General features: G+C 37.5%; 1 protein-coding gene across 1 annotated transcript in view; it reads left to right on the top strand.

Moving 5' to 3' along the window:
• IPMK (inositol polyphosphate multikinase) overlaps positions 1 to 16858 on the top strand; it is a 29404-nt gene extending 12546 nt beyond the window's left edge. The window contains 6 exon segments of the mRNA XM_081955221.1: positions 450 to 479; positions 482 to 534; positions 3902 to 3998; positions 5500 to 5672; positions 8449 to 8530; positions 13222 to 16858. Coding sequence (XP_081811347.1) covers positions 450 to 479; positions 482 to 534; positions 3902 to 3998; positions 5500 to 5672; positions 8449 to 8530; positions 13222 to 13820 — 1034 coding nt within the window. The 3' untranslated portion in view covers positions 13821 to 16858.
• Positions 16859 to 19556: the final 2698 nt, after the last annotated feature.

Below are 19556 nucleotides of genomic sequence, written 5' to 3'. Positions count from 1 at the left end.
CATCACATGGTCAGTCTAGGATAGAATTGCATAGCTGGGTATTGTCAGCATATTGATTCTTTATATTCATGTTGATGAATAACCTCACTCAGTTGGCTGCATGTAGAAGTAGAAAGGGACTTTAGACTCAATCTCTCTCTCTTCCTCCCTCAACACTGATGAATTGGCCTTGAAAAATGAGGAACACCACTGCACTATTGTGCCTTCCATTCCCAATTCCTAAACAAATCCAGGTTACCACGATTGAAAGCCCTGAGAAGTTAAGGAGGCTCTGGGATGATTCTATTATCTCCCTCCCTGCTTATCAGAGATCATCCACAAGTGCAGTCATGCTGTTTCATTGCTATACCACAGGGGTGTCAAACATGCATCGTCACAGCGGTGTCACATGACATATCAAGACTGTTTCCCACTTTGCTAAAACCAGGTGTTGTTTGTTTGTCTCTTAGGCATATTGCAGCATCCAGATGGCACTGTCCTCAACAATTGCAGCCACCTCCTCGAGGACCCAGAGAACTAGACTTCTACAATAAGGTAAAATAATTCATTTCCTAAAACAACTGGAAGCAATTACATTTTTTTGTAGAATCGAACAACCCATTTTGTGTACTATCGCTGTAAACATGCCTTGCATTTTATTTTTGTGCTGCTTTCTGTTTTTATAACTTGTATAATGGTTCTGAAAGCTTTAACTTTTTGGCCTTTTTAACTGTTGTATGTCTCCATTCCTGATGTACTTAATGACATTTTTCAAGGCTGATTAGAATACCATCTAATCAGATGGTTATGGAATTTATATGCAATCTTGAGATACTAAAGACTTCTGTGTATCATTAAAAGTTTTGAAACGACTTCTTTAAATTTTCCTCTATTATTTTTGTTATTTAGAGATGATGGCATTATTTTTTACTACTTTTCCTTCTGAGAACACTGAGAATATAGCTCACAGTAATACAAAAATCAACCATAGAACTATTAATAAAGACATTAATTAAATCAAAATTAATTTAATATAGTAAATCATTTATCATCAGTAAAATTGTGCTTTATCTAATCTAGTGCTTCTGTTTAGAAAGCATAGATAAGCCTCCTTTATTTAGACAAGTATTTATATTGGCTTAACAAGATTTTATATTAATTACACATATAAATTATAGTTATAATTTCCATGTGTGTCAGAGTTGAGCCAATATGTGACATTTAAAAATAATCAAATTTAGTTGTTGAAAGCTATTTACAGAACCTGTTATGTATCTGTCAAGCCTACATTCTGGAAAGAAAAAAAATATTATCAATGATATGAATGATCAATCACATTTCAGAAAATTAAACATTGTCAGAAGTGTTCGTGGCTCTGTCACATGTTTACCTAGCAGTTATTCATCATGATAATTTAATCATGATTTTGTTGTTGCAGTTATTTATAGTGTTCATATCCTTTTATAATAAAACTTTAAAAGGTATATTTAGACCAGTGATGGCTAACCTTTTTTACCTTGGGTGCCAAAAGTGTGTGTGCATGTGTCCACACCTGTAATTAAATGCCCCCTTCCCATTTTGCTCACCTGCGCATGTGCGAGCAACCCCACCTGCTGCCCCCATGCATGTGTGCATGGCTTTTTTGAAGCCTGGGGAGGACAAAAATGCCCCATCCCAAGGCCTCCAGAGGCCGGAAACAGCCCATTTTTAGACTTCCGGTGGGCCCGGTAGGTCTGGTGTTTGTCCTCCCCAGGCTTCAGAAAGCTTTCAGGAGCCTGGGGAGAGTGAAACACGGCCCACCGGGCCCACTGAAAGTTCATTTCTGAACTTCCGTTGGGTCTGTTTTTTGCCATCCACAGACACTGGAGGCTTTCCCCATGCCCTCCAGAAGCCCGAAAATTAGCTGGCCAGCGCATGCATACATGCTGGAACTGACACAGGACAACGCCTCGTGTCCCCTCAGATATGGCTCCATGTGCCATCTGTGGCACGCGTGCCATAGGTTTGCCATCACAGATTTAGACTTTTGAGCATAAGGTAAAGGTGATACTGTGATAGAAAGTAGTTTAATTTTAGTTAAATATTTATGTTCAGTTATTGCCCCAAAAGGGACGCAGTGGCTAAGACGCACAGCTTGTCGATCAGTTCGCCGGTTTGAATCCCTAGTGTCGCATAATGGAGTGAGCTCCCGTTACTTGTCCCAGCTTCTGCCAACCTAGCAGTTTGAAAGCATGTAAAAATGCAAGTAGAAAAATAGGGACCATCTTTGGTGAGAAGGTAACAGCGTTCCATGTGCCTTCAGCATTTAGTCATACAGGCCACATGACCAAGGAGACATCTTCGGACAGCGCTAACTCTTCGGTTTAAAATGGAGATGAGCACTGCCCCCTAGAGTCAGGAACGACTAGCACATATGTGCGAGGGAAACCTTTACCTTTATTGTTCCAAAATAATAAAATCAGGAGACTGTAAGCAGGTTTCCTTGAAATTGTTCGATCCTTTCTTCCACCCCCAAATCATATTTAAAAATGACTTTTTTTTTTAGAAATAAGAATGTAAAATCCTTGCCAAGTTGGAGAGAGTACATCATGTGTCTCCCACTGGAATTACCTAGTATAACAGTAGCATGAACTTAGAAAAACCTGTAAACAGTTCATTACTGTAGACGTTCTTGAACAGCTTGCTCTGAAACATTCAGTTCCCTTTTCAAACCAGTTCATGATTCAGTTCCCTTTTCAAACCAAAATCAGGCTGCAGCTGACCCATTTAGAGTGATTTTGGTGCAACGAAGTTTATTTTCTAGGCATGCTGATTAGAATCTGCAATTTCTGTAGCAAAATAATTTGATTCTCAATTTACTTCTGCAGATTGAGAGTTTGGAGAGGAAATGATTTTGAAATGAATAAAATAATTATGTTATAAGAAGTCTAAAATTTTAACTATTAGGGTTCTACAATTAACTTGCTAACAAACTTCATCTCTATATCTTAATTTATATAAGAAACCATAAGCCAATCTATATTCTGTCAGCTTTTTCTGTCCTCTGATTAGTTACATTTTCTATCAAAAGAACTGAAAAGAATTTTTGTTCAGTACTTTTCAGATAGCTTTTCAAGGTTATATGGTTATGGCAATAGAATGCAATTTTTTAGGAGTTTATACAAATAAAAATGTTTAAGGACTTGACTAAACATTTTCCTCATTTTTGTTGCATTTAATACTTAGTGGGTCCCCATACTTTATTTGTCCTTACCTTCAGCCAGTTTAAAGAGCCCATAAAGCTATTTAAACTATTTTGGTTAATTATATTTCAGAAATCCCTTAGGGAGTGGTTCTCAACCTGTGGTCCGCTGATCCCTGGGGGCCACAATCAGAGGTGGGTTTCTGCTGGTTCGCCCCAGATAAGGCGAACCGGTAGTGGTGGTGGCAGTGGGAGGCTCCGCCCACCCACCCGGATGTTTCTGCACAGAAGCGTCACGCACGAGCAAACCGGTAGTAAAATAAATTGAAACTCACCACTGGCCAAAATGTCTTTAAGAAGGGTCCACGAAGACTTGAAGAATGTTATGATTTAAATCTTCTGTTAAGTCTTGGTGTCGAAACATATTTAAATGGAATCTGAGGTGAAGAAAAAGTTGAGAACCACTGCCCTAGGAAATTGGGTGCTCTAAACTGACAAAAACTATTATTTTTTAATATAATAAAATATAAAATCTGTATTTTTGATAGGAATAGGAAGCTTAGCAACTCATTGATTGTCTATAGCTCTATTGTTCATACTGGAGGTTACCCTCATTTTTACTTTTAAATTTTTTAAAATTTAAAATTTTATTTTTAAATTTCCAAAGTTGCTATCATAGCAGAGAAGTAGATAAGTTATTACCGTGTCCAATGTATTTCACTAACATTTCTTTTATTTCAGGTATTTGCTGATGGATGTGAAGACTCTGTGTTTCTTGAGTTACAAAAATACTTGCCAAAATATTATGGAACCTGGTCATTGCCTACTGCACTTAAAGGTACTATTGCTATATTCAGTGAGTTAGGCATGAATTAGATGGAAATTTTGGTGGAGAGTTTTCTAAGAATATTATACATTAAATGCTGTCACATAGAACTTCATGAAAAGAATATCTCAGAGCTAATATACTTAATTACGTCAATTTCCGGTCACCACAGTTCAAAAAAGATGCTGAAGACCTAGAAAGAGTGCAGAGAAGAACAGCAAAGATGATAAGGGGTGTCAAGACTAAATCATACGATGAACAGCTAAAGGAACTACTGTATTTTTCGGAGTTTAAGACACACCTTTTTCCCTCAAAAAAAAAAGGCTGAAAATCTGGGTGTGTCTTATACACTGAATACAACATTTTTTGCCTCCCGAAACCCCACCCGCGTACAGAGCTTTTAGGAGGTTTATAGAGTGCTCCTGGGGGCTGGGGAAGGCAGAAATGAGCGAAAAATGAGCCGTTTTTTGCTCAATTTGCCCCCCCCCCGCAGCCCCCAGGAGCACTCTATAAGCCTCCTAAAGGCTATTCATGCTCTTTTTTTAAAAAAAGGGGGGGAGCTCATTTTTGTGAAAACAGGCTGTTTTTGCTCGTTTCCCCCCCCCCCCCGAAGCACTCTACAACCCTTTTGTAAAAAACGGGCCATTTTTGGGAGGTCTGCAGAGTGCAAAAACTTTTTTTTAAAAATTGCCTCTTCAAAATCTTGCGTTTTATACTCCAGTGCGTTTTATAATCTGAAAAATATGGTAGTTTAACTAATAAAGAGATGGCTTAGGGGGAGACATGATAGCAGTCTTTCAATACTTAAAGACTGTTATAAGGAAGTGGGTGTTAATTTATTCTTCAAGCACTTAAAGGCAGGACAAGAAGAAAGGGGGGAAGCTTGTTAGAGGGAGAGACAACCTGGAAATAAAGAGTAATTTCCAAACAGTGAAAACAATTTATCAATGGCCTCTCTGAATTGCGAATTCTCCATTACTGGAGGGTTTGAAGAAAAGATTGGATAACCATTGGACTGGGATTGTATAGGGACTCCTGCCTTAGGCAGGGGGTTGGATTAGAAGACCTCCAAGGGCCCTATGATTCTGTGAGGGGAAGATTGTGTAAATGAAATCCCAGGCTCATGAATCCATTTCTCACCATGATTGTAAAACCAGAAGCCCTGCCCACCTTGCTCAGAAGAGAATTTCTATTATGAAATAATTTCTATTGTTTCTCAAACTATTTTAATCATTTTTAAATATAATATTTGCAGTGCTATTAGCTGTGGTTAATATTAAGCAAGCTTTGAAATTAGTTGTGAATTTTGGTTTAGAGAAACTAAGGCTAAAATTGATAGAGAAAAGGAGTATGATTGACAGTTAACATTAACAGTTTTCATTCATGAACTGGAGAAATATTGGGCTTTTGGCCTTCCTTTCCAAGATATTGATTATAGGCTGGTATAATAGATGTGGTGTATCACATTTTTTTCAGATACTGACAAAGCTGAGGTATCCTTAATTGTTTACAGATTTGTACCTGAAACTGGAAGACGTCACACACAGGTTTAAGAAGCCATGCATAATGGATGTCAAAATAGGCCAGAAAAGCTATGATCCATATGCTTCAGAAGAGAAGATAAAGCAACAAATCAGCAAATATCCACTGATGGAAGAGATTGGGTTTTTGGTGCTTGGCATGAGGGTAAGCTGTCTTTTGGATTTTAATTAGAGATGTGAAGAGATGTGTGCAATATAGGCTCACTCCAGATGATCTTCTTTTTTCTTGTGAAGAGAATTAAGGATTGGTTTGAAGTTCATATATTTTTCTTACCTACATAACAGCTTGCAAATAGCAGGAAACGTTTCCTGTTTTCATCATTACAGATAGTCCTCAAGTTATGACCAAACGTTTAACGACTTCAGTTACGACAGCCTCGTAAAGAGTGCTTTACAGCATGTAAAGATTTCTGGCTATTATAAAATGTCACATTGCCGTTTCTGGTCATGTGATTGTGATCTTGACAACCTGATTGCACTCACGACCAGTACCCCACAGTCATGTTATTGCTGTTTGCAATTTTCTCTGCTGGCTTCCCCAGAAAGTTAATGGGGAAGCCGGTGGAAGAAGTTGCAAGCTGTTGCCACCTGCAGTGGAGCTGAGATTTGCCTCACCCAAGTGCAGGCAGGCGTATTTCTCCTTCCTGCCAGAAGTTAATCTCTCCTCTATATGTGGAAGAGAACTGGTCTGGCAGCTGCAGGAACAGAGCTGGGATCTTTGTGGTCGGAGCTCTATTTCTGCAGTCAATGAAGGAGTTTCCCACTGTGTCCTGGAAGTGGGGGGGGGGGGGGGGGAGAGGGCAGAGGAAGGAAACTTCTCTGAAGTGCTGCAGGAATGTAGCTCTGATCCCAAATATTCCAGCTCCATTTCTACAACCCGCCGGAGTAGTTCCCTTCCATGTTTGAAGGTGTACTGCATTCCTCTGGCGGGATGGAGAAACAAAGCTCCAAACCAAAGATCCTTTGTTCTGACCTAGCTCTCCAAATACCACAAACCCTCTGAGCTTAACTCAAAGATTCCTTTATTAGGAGCACCAGCAGCCCTGCCAAAAAGTTTCTCTCTCAGCCCAGGCTAACAACTCCATCCGGCTCGGAGATGAGTAGTTGTCTGCCACATCTATTCATCTCTACCCCTTGCCTTTTATTCCCAGAGCTAGGGTGGAGCTTCGCTAGCAGCAGTGGCTGTTCCTTCCCAAGGATCGGCCCATGGATTTCCACTGCTCTCCTCTCTGCCTTCTATGCATCCATGTTTCAGGCACTGGACCCAGCAGTTCCTCCTCTTTTTCATCAACCACCTTCAGACCTGGCGGCTGTTGACTCTCCAACTGAGGGCTGACAGATGGCCCAGGCTCCGCCTCTGTGTCTGTCTCTGCCACCTCTTCCCCCTCAGAACTCTCAGGTTGCCTTGATGCTGACCTTGACTCCCATTTCTCCTCCTCATCTGATTTGGTTGTTGGAGGGACCGGCGACCGAGAGGCCACAGCATCCTACCTCCATTTTGCAGCCATTCTAGAACCTGTATGGTTCCCTTTCAATTATTTGAGTGGAATACTGTAAAGGTGCTACTGTATCAGCCAGAAAATAAACTACTTTGTTTCTCCACTATGGAAGAATAAATATGTTTGTCCCTGCTGAAATCTGTCATAGACTTTATATGATTAAAATCCATAGGTTCCCTTACATTATAGACACAAGACATACTTTGAGAGGGATTTATATTTGCTTGCTGTCATTTCATGCACCTTCAAGGTGTTTACAGCTGCAACATTATTGTTAGCTAAAGGGCTTTACTTACCACTTCATTATAGAAATATGTTTTGGAATTTTTAAAAACTACTTATTGCATCAAATCTGTGGCTGGAAAAGACAAATGAATTCTCCATATCTTCCTGTTTTCTAAAAAAAACCTTGACTTTCAACATTGAAATGATAAATTTGTGGCTCCACTTGGCTGATTGAAAACGTAATGTTACTTTACTTTTGTAGTTCTTCTTACACATCGGCTTGTACAAACAATCCTTGTTAAGCGACCACAGTTGTAACCAGCAACTCAGTCATTAAGCAAAGTGGCTGCAAAGTAAAACCCCAACTGTGCTTACGATCTTACGGTACTTCAGTTTTCCTTTGCTTTACAGACCTGCAAAGGATCTAAATGTGAAAACAGGATGTAAACTTTTTTATCACTGTTGTAACTGTGAATGGTCATTAAACAGGGACTATTTGTATATGGACAGTTATAAAGAAGTATAGTTACCTTGTATTGAAACTGTTGAATAGAGTTCTATACGCATCTACAGATACACGACAATACCATAAATATTTAATTTTGTGATTGTTTTGCTGTTTATTTAAATGCATTTTGCTGTTTAATTAATTATGAAAATGCATTTTATAAAAGCACAGTTTAAGCAGGAAATTTCTAGATTTTCTTTCTAGATGTTTTCTAGATTTTTTTTAAAAAAATGCTACTGCATATGTTATATATTTTTCTATTTTTTGTTTAGTTCCTGGAAATTTGTACCAAGTATTCATATTGTTCTCTGAATCAAATTTTGTTTTGTTATGATTATTAGTTAATTTAGATTCCCAATAAAACATAAAGCTATCAATGTTCATAGAGCAGCTAATTTGAAAGAATATGTCTGACAATTCCTCAATATGGTACACAAAATATTTCATTTGCATTTATTTATTTGTTTGTTTCTTGGATTCTTCTGTAAATAAAGAATTATGGTACTTTTAAAAAAAATACCCTATTCATGTGTTTTACAAAAATCTAACTAGGTCTGACTTGTCTAATTCTTTCAGGCTTCTGTGATCTGAAGCGAAATGTCGTAATGAAAGTGTAACATTTCACTAGAATTAAAATGGAAAAAAGAGTTCAAGACATGAATCAGACGTTTCTCTTTTCTTTTTTAAAGGTTTATCATGTACCTACTGGCAGCTATGAGACACAGAACCAGCACTATGGAAGAGGATTAACAAAGGAAACTATAAAAGATGGTAATCTTTGTATAAAAGCACTGTATTATATATATGGCTTTTAAAAAAAGAAGCAGCCAGGCTAGAGTTTGTGTTATGGGCTCTGAACCATGTGTGCTTGGTGATTAAGAAAGTAGTTATTAATAGAAAAAAATGGACTTTAATAATGCCAAATGAGACAAAGAAGTAGCATGTTTTTTTTTTATTAAAGTTGGTGCTGTTGTAAAATATAGTGGGAGACGTATTCCAGTTTTATAGAAGGGATAAAGCTGTTTTATACACAAATCTCTTACTGTTAACAATGAGTAAAAGACTGAGCATTAATACTATGCTTTATATTGAGAAAAGTGTGGTATAGCACTTAAGGTGCTGGGATTGGATTGGAGAGGCCTATGTTTTAGGCATCCGTTAGGCATAGAAGTTATAATTTAGGTGACTTTGGTCCAATCACTTATTTTTAGGACAAGAGTTGCAAAACAACTACCATATTTTTCAGAGTATAAGACGCACCAAGATTTTGAAGGGGTACATTTTTTAAAAAAGGTTTTGCCCTCCCTGGCCCCCAGGAGCACTCTGCACTCTGTTTTTTGGGGGGAGAGCAGAAATGTGATGTGTGGGGGCTCGATCTCCCTAAAGGGTAAGGCTTTTATCGATTTCAAATCCGCTTTTCTCTACCCCTCCCATGGCAGGGCAGGACTAAACATATCTCTCTGCGCTTTATTTTTTTCCCTCTGACCGGTGACAACGCAGAGCCACTTGGCCCAAGGAGTGGCAGTTGGTTCACTTCTTCTCTTCAGTGAGGAAGGAAAGACATGTGAGGGCTGCTGAACGGCTGCCCCTGCGCTCGACCAGGACAGCCCATTGGACGAGAAGGGATAGGGATCCTTCCATTTGGATTAACGGTGGCACCTGAGGGGCAAAAGGGAAGCCCAAAGAAAACAACCCGGCAAGACTGCCTCCTTGAACAACTGGGCTTGTTCACAGCCCTCTTGGCAACCCTGCTTCCTTAGTCTCAGGGCAAAAGCAGGTGTCAGGCTGCAGGGAGACTCCTGACCTGGCGCTCCTGCATTTCCTTTCCATCCTGCAACTCTTCCACTAGCCAAGATCCCAAAGATGCCAATAGCTTTTCCCGGAGAGAAAGTGAAGATCTAGCATCTTGAGAAAAGCTTCGTGATAAGGAGACTGGTCCTCTTTTCTTCCTCTACCCCCCCCCCACCCCATATCTGTCATGCAGCTACTGTATCTCTTTGCTGCATGACAGATCCAATTGGAGTGTGTGTGTGTGTGTGTGTGTGTGTGTGTGTGTGTGTGTGTTTGAAGGGAAGCCTCCACACTTCAAGCTTGATTCAAAGGCTTTGGCTCCTGAGAAAAGCCTTCGTGGAGAGGAGATTCTTTCTCTTCCCTTCCTCCACCCCACTCCCCCAATCTGCCCGGATCTGTCATGCAGCAAAGAGATACGGTAGCTGTGTGCAATAGCAATAAGCAGATCCGGCGAGATTGGGGGAAGGGGGGAGGGTGGAAGAAGGGAAGGGTAGAGGAACACTCTCTACGAATACTTTTCTCAGAACACTACATTGGGAAGTTAAAAACCTGGAATGGGATACAATTAAGCTTGATTCAAAGGCTTTGGCTCCTGAGATGGCTGCGCTGCCACCCAAAAATGCTTTAACTGCGATCTCTGCTGCTTGGAACCGCCCGAGAAGGGGCAGGTAACGTGGGCGCTGCAGATATTGCGGTACCAGCATTTTGGGTGGCAACGCAGCGATCTTAGAAGCCAAAGCCTTTGAATCAAGCTTGATTGTACCCCATTCCAGGTTTTTAACTTCCCAATCTAGCATTCTGAGAAATCTACCATCTCTGAGGCACCTTTCATTTGCAGGAGGAGGAGGAGGAGGAGGGTGGCTTAAAGCAGTGGCTCCTTAAACCAAAACCTCTGAGTAACTGGGAAAGAAGGCCGGGCAGTTTTTGGCAGGTTCCAAGCGTGGCTTTCTTTCCCAGTTACTTGGAGGTCTCCTCCTCCTCCCGCAAGTGAAAAGTGCCTCAGAGATTTGGCGGGCAACTCTGGGGAGACAATGGCCAAAATGACTTCATTCCCCAGCAATGTGAGGAGCCACTGCCACCGCCGCCACCACCTAAGCCCTCCCCGGAGCCGAACCAAGCAGGAGCCCCGAAAGCGAAACGTCTCTCGTTTCCAGCCATCACAATCTCTGCAGCACCTGCTTCACCTGCCCCTTTTCCAGACGACCCAGGCGGCTACATTCGGAGTATAAGACGCACCCAGATTTTCACCCTCTTTTTTGGAGTAAAAAGGTGTGTCTTATATTCCAAATGTAGCCGCATGGGTCGTCTGGAAAAGGGGCAGGTGAAGCTGAAAAGGGGCTGATTTGGTATATACCATATTTTTCGTAGTATAACAAGCACCCAGATTTTCGTCCTCTTTTTTGGAGTAAAAAGATGCGTCTTATACACCGAAAAATATGGTATATACCAAATCAGTATTGGATTAGCATGAGGCTGCAGAACCTTCAGTGAATGGGAGAGGATGCCGTTCCAGAAGGCAGGTGCTGTGGCAGAGAAGGCATGCTTCTGGGATCCCACTAGTTGACCTTGCTTGATAGAAGGTGCCAGGAATGCCTCCATTCTGCCTGATCTTGCCAATCTTTTAGCTATGTATTGTAAAAAACATATGGACTTCCAGTATATAATGAATCCTGTCATTTAATGTTGTTCTAGTTCAGTGGTTCTCAACCTTCCCTAGGCCGCCACCCTTTAATACAGTTCCTCATGTTGTGGTGACCCCCAACCATAAAATTGGTGTCTCAGTTACTAAGACCATCGAAAATATGTGTTTTCCGATAGTCTTAGGTTCTAGTTGATAGCAGTAAGAGAAAGTTTTTGAAATCTTTAAAATTAATTGCTGTCTTGCAGTGCTGTAACCTGAAATAATTAGAGCTTGCCTTAGGCCCTATTAATAGATACAGAGATTGTGCTTAAACAAAGATCACTCAGAATAAATTACTATGTAATACAAATGTGAAGTCCTCTAAGATTATGAACTTTTAAACAAAGTTGAATCAAATATTCTAATTGATAGATGATAATTAGAAACAAATTTGAAGGCTTTCTTCCTCCAACGCTGGGTTATGGAAGCAAACCATAAACGAGTTGAAAGAGATCTCTGCCAAACTCAGAAAAGGGATTGTTGATAATTAGCAGACTGGAAAGGGCAACAAATCACTGCCAAAAATTTGGTTACCCTTAATTTCTAGTCAGATTGACAGTATATAAATTGAGAAGTACAATACCATTTTACTCTGCCAGGAATGATTGTCCAACAGAAATCATCTCAAGAATGAGGTCTACAATAATTTGTATTATAAGGAAGACACACAGAAAGAGTAGTATGCATGAGAAGATTTGACGATGGAATCTTCTCCTCTTCAGAAAACATTGCTGTTCATTTCAGGTTTTTTGAAGACCCCCTGAATGTCTCAGAGACTGCACTATAGGCAGATAAAATGAAGGGAAATTTATGTTTGGAGAAAAAAAAACCATTGAATTCTGATAAAGGTTTTCATCCTTTAGACCTCATGCTCTAGTTACCTGAAGGTTTTTGCAATGCACTTTATGAGAGAATATTTTCAAGTGGCTTTAAGATCACTTGGAAACTTCAGTTGGTCCAGAACACAGCAGTGCAGGCAATGTAGGGCATGCCTTGGTGACACCCAGAGGTGGGTTCCTACCAGTTCGGACCAGTTCAGCCGAGTAGGTAGTGACTCCGCCTGCCACACCTCCAAACCGGTTTTATCATGTCCCTTAGCCAACAGGCAGTAACAGAAGCCCTGGTAATACCTCTACTCTGTGAGCTGCACTGGTTTCCTCTCTGCTTCTGAGTATGATTCAAGGTTCTATTTATTTCCTACTAGCCAATAACCCGGCATTGCCCAGGTATTTATTTATAAGGAGAAAATGCCCAGACCAAACGTAATTTGTAATGTTGGATTTTCCCCCTTACCAGAGGGAGTCCTCTTGTGGAGTCCTGTGAAGCCGTTACCATGGCAACTCCACTGCGCTGTACAGTAGAAGCCAGTATGGCACAATAGGCTGTGTCTTAACAGAACACACTCCCAGAGGGGTGTTAGGGGTGTCTTACTCCTAACAGTATTTGTCTCCAGAGAGTAAGTCATCTGTGTAATGAGAGTGAACATTAGTTCAATCTATTCAGTAAGAATATATAATAATATTTACCCCAAATTTTGTTTATCTACGAAACTCAGATCACCTTACAGGACACAAAGCTACAAGGTTGTAGGTAATTTTAAAGAGTTCACTAATTCCTTTGACCATTGTATAAAATTGAGTTATAGAACCAGAAATATATATATATATATATATATATATATATATATATATATATATATATATATATATATATATATATATATATATATATATATATATATATATATATATATATATATATATATATATATATATATAGTACCATATACTTGCTAATTGTATGAACTTCTGATTATTTCAAACCTGTCATTTGCCATTTCACTGTAAATTTCTGTAGTTAATTTTCAAAATTAAGCATGCAAGTTTAGAGCAGTAATGCATATTGCTGAACTTCGTAGTGCCGATTTAATCCTGAATTCCCTTAGATTAAGATATTTGTCTGCTAATTTGTTTGTTTGTTTGCTTTGTAGGTGTGGCTCGATTTTTCCATAATGGATTCACCCTGAGAAAAGATGCCATAGCTGTTAGCATTCAAAAGGTTAAAGAAATCTTGCACTGGTTTGAGAATCAGAAGCAGCTTAACTTTTATGCAAGTTCTTTACTATTTGTCTATGATGGTTGGTCTCCTTGCTTTAATGATGGCTGTCTGGTTGAGAAGAACAAAGGAGCCGAGGACCAAGTGCCAAGTGATAGTATGGATAACACATTGGAATGCAACAACAATATTCATATCATCCATGCCTCAGAAACAGGGGAGGTAGAGACTTCAGATGGCAAAGATTTTTCTAACGCATATACTTTTCACAACAGGCACCAGAATCAGTTTTTGTTAAGAGACCATCTATGGAAGCGCAGTTCTTGCTTTTCACAAAAACATTTGAATGGAAATGTTATACCTCAGCTGGAAAAAGTTTTCAGCCAAATGCCCACATCTCTTCCAGGAAATGGAGAAGTTGAAGTCCGGATGATAGATTTTGCTCATGTATTCCCTAGCAATGCACGAGATGAGGGCTACATCTATGGGCTGAAAAACTTAATTACTGTCCTTCAGAATATTTTAGATACCTAAATTTTTGCAGTAATTTTTATTGAGGGCCAAATATAATGAAAAGCAACAACATTTCTGCACTTGTGATCCTTGGTTTATATTGTTCTACATTTTCTTGTCTTTATACTTTTGGTAGAATTACCAGGTATTTTATAATGTTACTCAGGAAAATTATTCTGTAGTTAGTAAAAAGAAAAAAGCTAATGAGATTTAACTGGTAGTTATAGGAATTTACAATTAACAAACAAAGCCTATCTGATATTGGATATATCTTGCATTGGTTGGAATGACTGAGTTGTTTTACATTCTTACATATTTTCATTGAAAACCTGTCATGCAGCCATAATGTTGAGCCATATCTCTCACGGAATACTAGAAAATCATCAGAGAATACTAAAATCAGAATTTAATAGAGCATTTAGGATGAGGGGGTATCCATTAAATCTAAATTTATATCGCTTTTGTGAATTTACATTGTTTGCATAATTACATATGTGACAAATGACGCTATTTGCAGTAAAATAATTAGCAGAGAAATCCTTCATTTGACAACAAAAGAAAAGAAAAACAAAGGAAAAAAACCCTGCTTTGGAGTCTGAACAAAAAGTTAGATCATTATTTCAAAAGTCCATCTAACTGAAGTCCATTAAACTAAAGAGTTTACTGTATTAGTCTTTAGTATTTGATATATTTTTAAAACTGGAGCTAATAATATTTTTAAGTAGTACATATTTAAAATCTATTCTAGTTTACCAGATTTTTTAAATGAGAGATAATCATGTTCTGCATTATTAAATTTGGGTAAAGGTGTTAATCTTTTCATGGTCGAATATTCTTACCATGTAATATGTAATATTTCCCCTCTAAATTTATGAAATAGAAATGAGCCATAGAAAGAAAAGCTTGCATTTTGGAGGTTATATTAGAAATGAATAATGAAATCGTTAATCAAAAGTAGTTTTAGTTATTGGAAAGGGGGTGCTAAGTGTCTGAGGTTACTTTTTAAATAATTTGATATTGATTATACAGGTTTGGATTTGCAAATAGAATGATTGGATTTGCTTTGTAGAAGAAAGAAGAATATTGTAAAAAATATTTTTTGGAGGAAAGGATAACAGAATAGTGATTTTCACTTAACCCTTTCCCCTATTTCCTTCCTAAACAGTATGGAATGTGATGCTGGGGATTGTAGAGAAGAGGAGGAATTCATAAAAAAATGTCCTTACATTTATTTCCTTCACAAATAGAACTTTGTGTTGATATGAATTCAGTTTTAAACGGTTGGATAGTAGATGGTAAATAGCAGCAGTTTAAATTTTACATTTATATTTTATATTCCAAATGTGTTATATAAATCTCTATTAAGTAGTTTTGTTATAGGTTATAAAGAAAGCCTTAATAATATCAAATATTCAAAGTTAATATTAATTTAAGAGTGATCACAAGAATTTGGTCTTCTGTCAGTAATTTAAGCCATATTGTTGAAAAATCATTGCTACGCGGAATTGTCCGAATCAGTTTCCTTGATCATTGGTAGTTTATTCTGTTGCAGTTTCTCATTAACGGCTATCAGTTAATTTGGCTACATATGTATACCTGGTGCAAACTGGGAATGTTTCTATTGTAGGCCAGTAAGAATATATAATTTTACATATTTCAGGCAATAACTTCAGTGCTTCGTAGTATTTGTAATATAATTATTCTTTCACTAATAGTTTAAGGTTCTGGAGTAGTAAACACTAAACATCTAATTTTCAAGTTTTGTAATTGAGTCATTACAAATATATTTAATGTAAATATGATTTCTTTTGAAAAGTAAACTGCTTTAAATTGGAAGCTATCCAAGTAACCCCTCATTTTTATCTAATGAAAATCATATTCCAGTTATTTTTATTGTCTACTAGTTGTGAAATAAACATTTTGCAATTTTCATATGCCACCAAATCAAAAACCTTATCTAGAATAGTTTGGTTTTCTAGACCTTACTGGCTAATTCCATCACTTCCATTTGCTGTTCTTAAGAAATCCTATAGTGTAATGTCCCTTGAATATATTAATGTAAAACTGACCTTTATATTTCATTTTCTGTCCTAATCCTACAGCTTATTCCGTATGTTACAACTCTATGTATAGAGGATACAGATGGAATCTTTTGTAGTCACATTATGGAGGAGTTATCTCAGTCTTATCCATTTAATTGCTTGCTTCTAATTGAAGTAAATTTGAGAGCCTGCATGTTAAGAGTTTGTAATTTTGAGCTTCGGATTTAAATGTGTAGATAGAGGAAGGAGTATTTTAGTATCTGATCTAAACTGTGTTCAAATTAAGTTAACATTTTTTGGAAGGAAGATTTCTAAACTCCTTAGGAATAGGTATAAATAACAACTAATGACAATTACTTCGTAGCTGTCCCAAACATTCCTGACTTTGACAAACTTATTCTTATCACTAATGCAGAATCTTAAATATTGCTTCCAATGAGATTATGAAGATGCTCCCTTAAAATATATTGTATGAAAAAGTAATATAAGAATTTTAATTCTATAATTTTTTTTATACCAAACAGTTTCATCCTTGGTGTTCTGGATATTTTGCTTCTTGTTGCATAGATCTATATAAAACTACGGTGTTATGAAATGTTAAAACTATTTTACCTAACTAATTTTGCAGAATTATGCAGTTGTGTATAAATCATGTTTCACATGAAGGGCATATATTGAAATGGGAATTATTTTTGTTGTACAGGAAAACCGAGCTTTCTGCTTATGTTACCATCCTCTGATAGATGATTACATTTTAGGAAGGGACTATTTTCTGTTAATGTGCACCTAATACAAAACTTGGTAGATTATAGTCTTGACTCCATGCATATCTGAAAGTAAATCCCCTGAAATATGCAGCAGTCATTATAATATTTAAGCCCCTGTCTGAAATAGTAGAATTAAAGTTTATATAAAAATATGTGCTCTTTATCGGAGTGGAAAGGACTGCCCAAGTTTTGAGGAAAAAGAAGACATCAGATACTTTAGAACAGGGGTGTCCAAACTTGGCAACTTTAAGACTTGTGGACTTCAACTCCCAGAATTCCCCAGCCAGCTGGGGAATTCTGGGAGTTGAAGTCCACAAGTCTTAAAGTTGCCAAGTTTGGACACCCCTGCTTTAGAAAGTGAAAAGGGCACAACCACTAGTCTTTCGTGTAAACCATTTTCGAGTGGTTTATATTACTCTTTTAAAGGACTGTAGCTTGTATAAATAGTCATTCCTTTTTATCCAAATTATTTTTGAATTAACATTATTTGCAATAACATCCCCTACTGAGTGCCTTCTGCTTCATGTTTGGTACCATTTAAATTACATTATACAGCATCCAGGGTGACAGAATGGAATGCTTTAATTAAAAGCTTGAATATAGTAATACCCCACAATAGTTAGGGAACACTGTTATAATATTTTATATCTATCCTAAAACCATTTTTGCTGGTAAAAGTTTTGTTTCTTTGATTATGAATTGTGTTTACAAACCCACAAATTAACCGCCTATTCAGGAACTAAAACTCTTCATCCTGCCAGTTGTAGGGCTCAGGGGTGTTGTGTGGGTCTCTCTGTTTACAGTACTAGCAGAGGTGATGACATCTGTAGCCATAGTAATTTGGGAGTGGCACATTTGACAGAAGGGAAACTGGGATGTGGAACTGACATATTTCCCCATCTTCTCTTAGCTGGATCTCCCTCATACCTGACCAGGATATTTCAAAACCAGAAACTTAATACACAACCATATGGAACCCTACGGCTTGTTGATGCTTAATTAGAATGAGTTGTAATTTTTGGTAAGAGGAATTTCCATCTTTGTGAGTATGATTAGGCCTTTAGATTTATGAACATAGCTGAATAATGAGGCTCTATATCATGCCTGGTGAACCGTTTGAACATAAACAAGTTTGACTTGTAGATTAAAGTAAGCAAGATTGTTTTGTAATTCACACCGAATTGAAGACCATTTTTTCCCTTAAAGTGGAATTGTTGCAAATCATCTCCCTTGTGAAACTTTATATCATTTTTTTCTCCTTGTTTCTGTGCTCACAGTTTTTACTGGTGAATCATTGCATTCAGTTGTAGAATGATGGGCCATTCAGCTGTGAAATGTTATTCCATTACATATCTACAAGCTACATACTGCACACTTATAATTGTGAATTACGGTTCACTGAAGAGTTTATGCACATTTAAAACTTCCATACTATGAAAAGTCATATTAATCCTGCCTCTTTTTTTTAAACATAATTTATTTGTCCTTACTTTTGTAGGAATGGCTTCTTTGTATTTAAAATTGTTCATTATGTTAGATCTTGATATATAAGTTAGCAACAGGAAAGAGAAAGCAACAGTGATATTGGGAACAAATATATTTTTACACATTGTTAAAGTGGTATGCTTTCGAAACATAATACGTATTGACGCTGGATAGAAAATCCTGGCTGAACTGACATTGAATTAAAGCATCCAAATATGATGATATTGCACATCTTACCATGAATGATATAAGTGACATAAGCACTTTAATATTGTGGGAACTGTACTGGAAAATACATGGGAACATATGAAATTGCACCTATAGCTACTGTATATTAATTTTCAGTTTGTGATGGGTGGGTGAAAGGGAGAACCTTACTACTTTAAGTGTATTGTATTTGAATGAACGTACTTAGTCTGATCTCATTTACTTCTTGTTCAAGAAGCTTGGATTGTGTTGTGCATTATTCTTTAATGGGTTGTTTGGTTGTATTATAAATGAATAATTTAGTTAGGGGGGTACTTATAGAATTGCGAGAGATGTGTTGGTTACTTTATAGTTTAAAAAAAACTATTATGCTATATAAAACAATCATTTTGTAATTTATGCTATATTTAGGTAATTCTAATAGCTGTATATTTGGCTCACTATTAAAATTTCTTTAATTTATCTTGGCATCTTTGTTTTTATATGATATATGAGAAAGCATCTTATCCCTTCAAGATACAAAAAACAGAAATACTATCAAGCCTTTCAGGGCTTCCTCACTAAATATCAGTATCCTTGGTGATAGAATAAATTAGGTCAGATGGAATTCCTGAGAAATTTAGTTGAAAGTTGAAGAGGGGTAAAGAACATATAGCAAAAGGATAGATGGGGAAGGGAAAGGATGAGCAAAGATGGCTTCTCATTGGGGAGCTAAATTCCATTGTGTCGGGACCCACAACTATTGGAAACTCAAATGTCTGACACAATTTGTTTCTATTGCGGGAAACTGGGACATTGGACATCCAATTGCCCAGAGAAAAAAAATCAATATTCATGCTTCAGTTATACACTCAGACCCTCAAAATCTAAGTCAACAAATTTCCAAACCATTAATATGTCAACTTAGCCTCTTGAATCTGAAACTCTAGAGGAAAACACCAATATTTTTTGTTAGGAAAGTTGGGAGTACAATTCTTCTAGCAAGGACACCACTTTTATATCTATTGATTAGTGTGGTCCCTTTGTATGTGCATTAATATCTGCCAGAAAGCTTTTTTTCTTTCTTTAAATACTCTATTTTGTAAGTCTCTTCCTTTCCTGAGCTTTCAGCCTTGGAGAGATCGATAGAAGGGGTGGCAGGTTTCTTAATCTTTTAAAATCTTTTAGGATAATTAGTGAACATGCTTTCTTACTATTCTCCGATTACTTACTGAATTGATTAGGGAAGGATCCAGTGATGGGATTCAAATTTTTTT

Source organism: Natrix helvetica, assembly GCF_964273705.1.
Source record: "Natrix helvetica genome assembly, chromosome: 5".
Taxonomy (NCBI): Eukaryota; Metazoa; Chordata; class Lepidosauria; order Squamata; family Natricidae; genus Natrix; species Natrix helvetica.
This window is presented reverse-complemented; position numbering and strand designations above follow the sequence as displayed.